The sequence below is a fragment of the Papio anubis genome, chromosome 11 (genome assembly GCF_008728515.1).
Source record: "Papio anubis isolate 15944 chromosome 11, Panubis1.0, whole genome shotgun sequence".
NCBI classification, from domain to species: Eukaryota; Metazoa; Chordata; class Mammalia; order Primates; family Cercopithecidae; genus Papio; species Papio anubis.
The window spans coordinates 41944541-41954495 of record NC_044986.1 but is presented as its reverse complement, the minus strand read 5'-3'; the positions used below and the strand labels follow the sequence as shown (position 1 = coordinate 41954495).

General features: G+C 40.6%; 1 protein-coding gene across 2 annotated transcripts; it reads right to left on the bottom strand.

Annotated features, from left to right (window-relative positions):
• Positions 1-1093: 1093 nt before the first annotated feature.
• FGFBP3 (fibroblast growth factor binding protein 3) lies at positions 1094-4175 on the bottom strand. 2 transcript variants are annotated; one of them, XM_009214963.4, is made up of 2 exons: positions 3588-4175; positions 1094-3238 (listed from the first exon to the last, which is right to left on the bottom strand). In XM_009214963.4, exon 2 carries the CDS (start codon positions 3159-3161, stop codon positions 2379-2381), a length of 783 nt encoding a protein of 260 aa, XP_009213227.1. In that variant the 5' UTR covers positions 3162-3238; positions 3588-4175; the 3' UTR covers positions 1094-2378. The 2 variants fall into 2 exon arrangements, with proteins under 2 accessions (XP_009213227.1, XP_017818595.1); XM_017963106.3 differs by having other exon boundaries at positions 1094-4175.
• Between the last annotated feature and the right edge of the window lie 5780 nt (positions 4176-9955).

Below are 9955 nucleotides of genomic sequence, written 5' to 3'. Positions count from 1 at the left end.
TGAGGCAAGAAAGAGAGAGTCAGAGGAGGATATGTGATGATAAAAGCAGAGGTTGGAATGAGATGATTGTTGGCTTCGAAGATGGAAGAAAACCAAGGGCCAAGGAATGTGGACAGCTCTAGAAGCTGGAAAGGGCAAGGAAATTGATTCTTCCCTAGAGCCTCCATTGTTCATTTCCACTCAGGTTGGCCTGACTCCCTGCTGTTTCTAGCTTGACCTTTTCTGGAACTCTTGTTTTGGCTTTGAACCTTGCCCTGTTGAATAGCAAGACTGGAACTTACCCAGAGTTTTCTTTCAGTCAGCAGAATGTGGAAAACTAAGATACATCTTTCAGGTGATAGTATACCCACCATGCTTAGAAGCAATTCACAGGCCCTGCACATAATCAAAGAGAAGGGAATACAAGAGGTGAGAATACCAGGAAGTAGGGACCATGTTAAGTAAATATATACTTACATATAGTCTGCCACCATATGTAACTTGTAGAGTTAAGAGAATAAAGTAATGACTTACTCTTATTTGAAGAATTTGAATTTAACTTTGATTTATTTTGAACAAATTTTGTGTTCTTGAGATCATAGGTGTTTAGGGTGCAAGGACTATGAAGTTGTTGTTTTAATATAGTATGCAATGGTTTGCTTCAAATGGAGGACCAAAATATTCAGAATAAAGTGATCTCACCTTGTTAAGAAGGGAATGACCGAGAGGATTTAACTTCAAGCTCCCAAATAAGTGGTTGCAACACACACACACACACACACATATATATAATGGAAAAACATATATGTTTTTTCATATATATATACACACACACACACATATATATATAGCTGCCCCTCCATATCCATGGGCTCTGCATCCACGGATTCAACAATGGATGGGAGGAAAGTGGGGAGGAAGGGAAAAAGAAAGAGAACCAGGGTGCAAATCAAATAGAACAATGATAGGGCCAGGTGGCTGCCAGTTTGTGACTCTTGCTTTATGTCAATTTCTTAGTTTCTGTCTTTTCCCAGCAATTCAAGATGTGTTTAAGAACTTAATTCAAGGTGTACTTGGAAGTAGATCAAATGCAGGTAGAATTTCCATTGCCTTGTCAATTCTTTAAATCTAACCATACAGTTTTTATTGAGCACCTAACATACACAGTCTATCATTACATCACACACACAAATGAAATACATTAATAATTAGTTACATGAAACAGAGAGATACAAATTCCATAATGGTCAAAATGACTCTGAGATACATACTTACATTTTAGCTATTTTAAAAAATATCATCAAATATAAAGAGAATCACTTTTTACTGGAACACTCAACATCTATAATTCACTTCTAAATGCAGAAGGTTAACGGGAAAGTTCCAGAACATTAGTCACCATTTTGTTAAAAAGTAGCACTTCTAGTGGCACACCCCTGTAGTCCGAGCTACTCCGGAGGCTGAGGCAGGAGGATCATTTGAGACTGGAATGTCGAGGCTGCAGTGAGCCATAATTGCACCACTGCACTCCAGCCTGGATGACACAAGACCCTGTCTCAAAAATAAAAGTAAAGTAGCACTTATAAGCCAAGTGCAGCGGTGCATGCTTGTAGTCCCAGCTACTCCTAGCTATCCTGGAGGCTAAGATGTGAGGATCCCTTGAGGCCAGGAGTTGGAGACTGCAGTGCCTATTATTGCATCTGTGAATAGCCACTGCACTCCAGCCTGGGCAAGCCAGACCCTGTCTTAGAAAAAAAAAAAAGTAGATCTTCTAAAAGAATGGAAAGGAAATCATTCTGCAAACCTTTCCTTGGAGCCAGTTTTGACCTGTGAGGCTTCTGTTCCTATAAAGGTTATCTATGACACCTACTACGCCGCATCCAAGTTTATACCAATTCAAAAAGGGGAAAGAAGTCTGCAGTCTTGTTAGCTGATTAGGTGAGAAGACATGATTCAACCTGGCTCAAGCTGGCAATTGCTCATGGCTGCATTTAATAGAAATGTTAAACAATAAGCATTGCATCCCCCTCCCCACATGGGACTCACATCACCTTAGTCACTCTATCTCCCCCTTATTCTCAGCCTCTCTCGACATCGATTTCTCTCCCCAGTCTCTAGTTTTTGCACACTTAAGGTACTCCTATTTCTGTTTCCATTATTTTTCCTGCTCTTAATCAGGACTGAGACTCTTTAAAATTTTTAACGTCTCTGCTATCCCAGAGATTCTCCATACCCCTTACACTCTCATCCCAAGCACCCCACCCTTACCCTTGCCCCCTCCCCATTCGGGAACCTGGACTTCTCCCCATTCTCTATCATGGTAGCCCCCGGTCTAAGACGCCCTTAGCTTTCCCTTCCCCACGCCTCCCCTCCATCCCTCCCTAAGCTGGCAGGCAGTCTCAGCCGTTCCAGAAATTGACAAAGAAGTTGCAGAGGGAGTGCCACTTCTCAGCGCAGTAGGTCTCCGTGAGCTCCGCGTTCCCATCTAGCCCGTCGGGGTCGGGCCCGGTCCCCATGGGTCGCTCCTCGTTGGGGACCAAGGCCGCCTTCCTCTTGCCCCCGTTGGTCTTCCTCTCAGAGGGGTTTTCCTTCGGCGGTGCGCTTTGGGGTGGCGTGGTCCCAGCGGCTGGGCCGGGCGTACGCTCCCGGGGCCGTCCCCGGCTGCGGGCCCTGGGCTTGGACTCCCCCGCGAATCCCGCGGCGGAGGGGCGTGCGGGCGGGGACGTGCGGGGCACTAGTCGGAGCTCGGCACCGTGGCCCTTCTTGCCCGCGCACAAGCGGGCCTGGAGCGGCGTGGGGTCGTGACAGGGCCTCCGCTTCTTGCGCAGCCCGCCCAGCACCTGCTTCCAGAAGTGTGCGCGGCGAGCGGCGTAGGCTACGCAGCGCTGCGGCTCCCCGCGGTAGGCGCACTGGTGGCGTGCTCCGTCCGGGCTCTGGCAGCGCAACGCCAGCTCGCTGCCCGCTGCGGCCCCCGGGGCGGGAAGCAGGAGCTGCCATCTGCACGCATGCTGTTCGGGGCTGAGGAAGCGACCCGAGGAGCCGCCTGTGGGCCCGGGGACCGGCTCCACCACGTTGCTAGCAGCCCCCTTTTCCCTCCGAGCAGCCGCGAGGAGGCAACCACTCAGCAGCAGCAGCAGCAGCAGCGACGGCGACAGCGACGCTCGCAGCCTCGGAGGACTCATGCTCCGCGGTTTCCGCGCTCCGCTCTTCTCGGACCGCGTCTGTCGGGGCTGGACCAGGCAGAGAGCATTCCCTGGACCTGCGGACAGAGGCAGAGACAACACCAACTGAGCTAGGCGCAGCGCTTTGCCCAGACACATGCACCTGCGAACTACCCTTCCGCAGACTTTCTGGAAGCTGCAGCCTGCGAGGAGACCCTCTGAGGAGCTTTCCTGGGGAAACTGCTTACTGTCTAAATAATCACTTTCAAACCATGTATGCATTGAGATTTTCTGCCCCTTGCAAATACGATAGCAAAACGATGCGTGATAATTGCCCCCTCTACCCCTTCCTTCGTTTTCTCCCTTCTCCAACGTCCAGTAAACTATCTACAAAATCATTTCAGATGATTCCTTGGAAACATGCACTTTACTACACTTTGAACTTACCGAGTTCTGGGAGAGGCGCCAAAGCCTTATTAGGGTAGATGGAACGACTGCACAGGGGAGTAGTCTGTTTTAGCCGGCTCCTGTGAATGAACGTGGTATCAATGGAACAGAAGAGGCCTACCCTTCTTCGCCCCTCCCAGATTTCTCTCGCTCTGGGAGACTTATCACCGCCGCGCTTCTCTCTCTCTCTCTTTCTTTCTCACTCTATCTCTCTCTCTCTAGATGGATGATGGAAGCTGTCCTGTAGCATGAAATATAAATCTTGTATTTTGCTTCCAATGTTTAAAGTAATCAGGCAAAATTAACCAAGTTTTTATCCAAAAAATAAAAATTAAACAAAAGATGTAAGTTTTAAAAGTTAAGTAAAATGAAACAAAACAAACTTCAGTATTCTAAACTAGACATTTTTTACACAATTATTTACATTCTATTTCTCATATTCTGAGTTCTATATTTTCACCTATTTTTCCAGTAGCCTTTCTTATCCTCTCAATCTTAATAATTGTTACTACTAATAAAAATATAATATCTTAGTTTATTAACATACAATAGTGCCCAGCAGTTCACCCAGGAGTAGACATTTGGGCTTTTGATTATTTTTAGGTATTATAAATGTCCTCCAAAAATTAGAAGTTTAAAAAAATTATTGGTATTATAGTAGTCGAAAGGTAAGATTACCAATTGAAATGGTATAATAGCTAAGAATGCGAGACTAGCCTGGCCTGGTGAAAATACAAAAAATACAAAATACAAAAATACAAAAATTAGCCGGGCGTGGTGGCAGACTACTGTAATTCCAGCTACTCGGGAGGTTGAGGCAGGAGAATCACTTGAACCCGGGAGGCGGAGGTTGCAGTGAGCCTAGATCGCGCCATTGCACTCCAGCCTGGGAAAGAAAGGGAAACGCCGCTAAAAAAAAAAAAAAAAAAAAAAAAAAAGAGAGAGAGAGAGAGAATGAATGTGTTCCTGGATCTTGAAAATGTCACATTTAGGCCGGGCGCGGTGGCTCAAGCCTGTAATCCCAGCACTTTGGAAGGCCGAGGTGGGTGGATCATGAGGTCAGGAGATTGAGACCATCCTGGCTAACACGGTGAAACCCCGTCTCTACTAAAAATACAAAAAACTAGCCGGGCGTGGTGGCGGGCGCCTGTAGTCCCAGCTACTCGGAGGCTGAGGCGGGAGAATGGCGTGAACCCGGGAGGTGGAGCTTGCAGTGAGCCGAGATCAGGCCACTGCACTCCAGCCTGGGCCACACAGCGAGACTCTGTCTCAAAAAAAAAAAAAAAAAAAAAAAAAGAAAATGTCACATTTAAGCAAAGCTGCTTTTTTGGAGGGGGGGGGGGGATTGTGTGTGCGCTGAAGTTTCTTTGTTTTGTTTTGTTTGTTTGTTTTGAGATGGGCGCTCACTCTGTCGCCCAGGCTGGAGTGCAATGGTGCTATCTCACCACTCACTGCACTATCTCTCACTCACTGCAACCTCCGCCTTCCCGGTTCAAGCGATTCTCCTGCCTCAGCCTCCCGAGTAGCTGGAATTACAGGCGCCTGCCACAACACCCAGCTAATTTTTGTATTTTTAGTGGAAATGGGGTTTCACCATGTTGGCCAGTCTGGTCTGGAACTCCTGACCTCAAATGATTCACCTGCCTCAGCCTCTGAAAGTGCCGACCAAGCAAAGCTGTTTTTTTTTTCTTTACTCTTTTCAAAAATTTTATTTAGAAGCCTACTTGTAGAAGTTAGTATAATTTTACAGCTTATTAGAAAAATTCAATTATTTTCTCTCTGCAAACGTTATAATAGGTTAGGAATAATAGATCAGAAATGTACTATATTACAAAACAGTGGCCTATAACTATTTGTACATTTACTGTGCACCTTAAGGAAAAGAATTTGACAGTGTGCTGTACTTACACTGCAGGTAACATATTTTTATTCTATTACACAAAACCGACCAGTGGTAGTGCTTGAATTTATAAATGGCCATTAAACAGAATATTTAAACTCAGATGTATATTTAGCATGCTAAAAAGTGAAAAAAAATCAACTGAAGTTCTGTGGCTCATCAGTTCAAATGTTTCATGGCATTTTTTTCTTTAAATGAAAAATTTTGATATTGTAAAACAAATAATTTTAAAAGATAAAATTTTCTAAATTTTTAGAAATAATATTCACATTCATTTTGTCATGGGTTTCATGTGGCTTTTCTAAATATATTAATCATATTAATAAGACATTGGTCCTATACAATTTTAAGAGTCCGTCTTCAATTAAAAACTGTAACAAAAATAAACAGTATGTAAAGAGTAACAAAAAGTAAATTAAATATACTGAACTCACACAACAGGTAGAATAAAATGAAACCAAATTACATAATGGCAGGTTATACATTTTAAAGAATCTCTGTCCACTTAGTCAAATAAGATAGAAATTGAAATGTAAACTTACTGATTTCTGTGGGATTTTCCCCACTGGTTCAAATTGGAAAATTTGATATAAATCTAATATTTTATTTTTGTACATTTAATATGATTCAATATAATCTGCACAGTCTCATGTATAGCTTATCAATAATGCCATCATCACAAAAAACCTCACTGCTTACTAGAAATGCTAAACACTGGAAAAAATGGAATTTTATACATTTGTTTTCTTAAATTTCGACAGATATTCTTCAAAAAGTTAAAACTGCCTTCCACAAAATTTTGTGTGTATGTGGCATGAGTTGACAGCCAAAGAGTGTGAATTCCATCAAAAAGGCACTGTTAACAATACTCAGAATAATCTGACGAGTCTACATCATGTCTGAGTAAAGAATAGGTAAGTAGACAAACCCTTATAAAAGATAGCATTATTGTTTAAATATACTATAGCTATATAAAAGCAAATAAAGTGATACACAGAAATGACCCTTAGCAAAGCTGTTTTTAAACTTCAGAATATTCCATCATCTTTTAAAAATGTTCTCATTAATACATGTGATTTTTTTAATTGCAAGAGTTTATACCTCTGACTAATTTTTTTAGACAAGTCAACATTTTCCGTAACTAATTCCCCAAGATATCAGGAATTCTTATATTTCCTAATGTACTCTTGCATATAACATTTTCTATTACTGAACTCCTATTAGTATTATATTTGAACAATCATAGTTTCATTACTATAAAAACCAAAATACTTTAGAAGAATGTGTTTAAATATATAGTAGTATATATTAAACATATAGTAATGTATATTGACTTCCGAAAGGAAGTTTTTTCCACTCTGGTAACATCAGAGAAACTAAATAACTTGTCCAGGGTCACACATCATTTAGTGATAAAACCACCAACATCTTTCAGTGATCAGTGATCTTTATGTTTTGTCTTTGTATTTCACTATTAGTTATGTTTTAATTATACCAGTTCAGGCTGGGCATGGTGGCTCACGCCTGTAATCCCATCACTTTGGGAAGCCAAGGCGGGTGGATCACTTGAGGTCAGGAGTTCGAGACCAGCCTGGCCAACATGGCAAAACCCCGTCTCTATTAAAAATACAAAAATTAGCTGGGCGTGGTGGTGCATGCCTGTAACCCCAGCTACTCGAGAGGCTGAGGCAGGAGAATCACTTGAATCCTGGAGGCAGAAGTTGCAGTGAGCCGAGATCATACCACTGCACTCCAGCCTAGGCAACAGAGCAAGACTCTTTCTCAAAAAAAATTAAATAAATAAAAATTTAAAAATAAAAATTAATTACACCAATTCAACTTATAATGAAAACCAATTTGTACCTATGAAGATTAGAAACATTAACATATTTCACAAATAAGAGTAGTTAATTAATACATTTCACACATGGAAGCCCTTTCTTTCCCAGAAAACTGTCTTTGTATGTGTGAAGCATGGATGAGTAGTCACAGGCTTTTGTCTGTTGCCTTGGCATTACTTTTTTTTTTAACTACTGAACCGAATTGGTACCATTTTTTTAATGAAAGAATGACATCTTGTGGCATAATGCTCTAATTACAATAAAAAAAATCTGAACAGCTGTAATTAAGAGATACTCCAGAGACCATGCTTCGCTGTCACAAACATTGTTCCCAGAGTAAAAAGTAAGGGCACATAGACATATTATGCAGTAGCAGAAAAGGGGAGTTATTTTTTTTTAATTGTGGCATAATATGCATAACATAAAATTTGTCATTTTAACTATTTTTAGGCATACTCTTCGGTGACATTAAAAAGATTCACACTGTTATGCAACCTTTATAGCTATCCATCTCCAGAACTTTTTTTTGTCCTCGAAAACTGAAACTCTGTACCCATTCCTCCCTTCCCCCAGCCCCTGGCAACCATCATTCTACTTTCTGTCTCTATGAATTTGACTACTCTAGGTATCTTATGGTAGGTGTAATCCTACAGTATTTGTCCTTTGTGATTGGCTTACTTCACTTAACACAATGTCTTCAAGGTTTATCTGTGTTATAGCATGTGTCTGAATTTATTTCACTTTTAAGTCTGAATAATATTCCATTGTATGTATATACCACATTTTGTTTACCCACTTAGGTTGTTTCCATACCTTGGCTATTGTAAATAATGCTGCAATTAACATGAAAGTGCAGATATCTTTATGAGGTGGTCATTTCATTTTCTTTGGATATATGCCCACAAGGGGAATTGCTGGGTCATATAGTAGTTGATTTTCAATTTCTTTAGAAATCTCTACACTGTTTTCCATAATGGCTGTACCAATCTACATTCTCACCAAGAGTGTACAATCTTTTCCCCACGTCCTTGCCAATATTTATCTTTTGACTTTTTGGTAATGGCCATCCTAACAGGTGTGGGGTAGTATCTCATAGTGGTTTTGATTTACAATTCCCTGATGATAAATGATGTTGTGCACCTTTTCATATACCTTTTGGTGATTTTCATGTTTTCTTTGGAAAAATGTGTATTCAGGTCTTTTTGCCCATTTTTAAATCAGGTTATTTGTTTTTCTACCATTGAGTTGTATGAGTGCTTGATAAATTTGGGACAGTAACCCCTTATTTGATACACGGTTCACAAATATTTTTTCCCAATCTGCCATTTATTTGTTTATTGTTTCCTTGGCTGTCCAGAAGCTTTTTAGTTTCATGTAGTACCATTTATTTATTGTCGCTTTTGTGGCTTGAGTTTTTGGTGTGATGTCCAAAACTCATTGCCAAGGCCCATGTCCAGGAGATTTTCCCCTATCTTCTCTTCTGGGAGTTTGATAGTTCCTGGTCTTACAATTAGGTTCTTTATCCATTTTGAGTTGATGTTTTGGTATAGTGTAAGATAATGGTCAAATTTCATTCTTTTGCATATGGAAATCTAGTTTTCCCAGCACTATTGAGACTACCTTTTCCCATTGTGTCTGTTGTCAAAAATTAGTTGACCATATATGTTTGAATTTATTTCTTGGTTCTCTATTCTGTTCCATTGTTCTATGTGTCTGTTTTTATGCCAGTACCATTACTGTTTTGATTACTAAAGCTTTATAATATAATTTTTCTTTTTTTAAGACAGGGTCTCGCTCTATTGCCCAGGCTGGAAGGCAGTGGCATGATCATGGCTCACTGCACCCTCAAACTCTGGGCTTAAGCAATCCTCCCACATCAGCCTCCCAAATAGCTGGGACTACAGACATGTGCCACCACACCTGGATAATTTTTTCTACTTTTCGTAGAGACACAGTGTCACTATGTTGCTCAGGCTTGTCTCAAACTCCTGGGCTAAAGCAATCCTCCTGCCTCAGCCTCCAAAAGTGCTGGGATTATAGGCTTTAATATAATTTAAAATCAGGAAGTCTAATGCCTCCAACTTTGTTTTTCTTTCTTGGAATTGTCTTGGTAATTCATGGTCTTTTATGTTTCCATACAAATTTTAGGATTGCTTTTTCCATTTCTGTGAAGAATCGCATTGGAATTTTTGTAGGGATTGTGTTGAAACTGTATATTGCTTTAGGTAGTATGGATATTTTAACAATATTAATGCTTCCAATCCATGAGCATGGGGTAGCTTTCCATTTATTTGTGTCTTCTTCAATTTCTTTCATCAATGTTTTACAGTTTTCAGTGTAATGTTTACACCTTGGTTAAATTTATTCCTAAGTATTTTATTTTATTTTATTTTATGTTACTTTTTCATCCTATCATAAATGGGACTGTTTTCTTGCATTCTTTTTCTGTTAGGTCATTATGTGTATAAAAATGCTACTGATTTTTGTATGTTCATTTTGTATCCTGAAACTACTCAATTCATTTAGTGGTTCTAATAGGTTTTTGTGAAATCTTTAAAGTTTTTTTTTTTTTTTTTTTTTTTGAGACAGAGTCTCGCGCTGTCGCCCAGGCTGGAGTGCAGTGGCCG

Bases quoted from the DNA above. Each gene is read 5' to 3' on its own strand.
- FGFBP3 (XM_017963106.3), bottom strand. From the start codon at position 3,422: ATGCATACATGGTTTGAAAGTGATTATTTAGACAGTAAGCAGTTTCCC.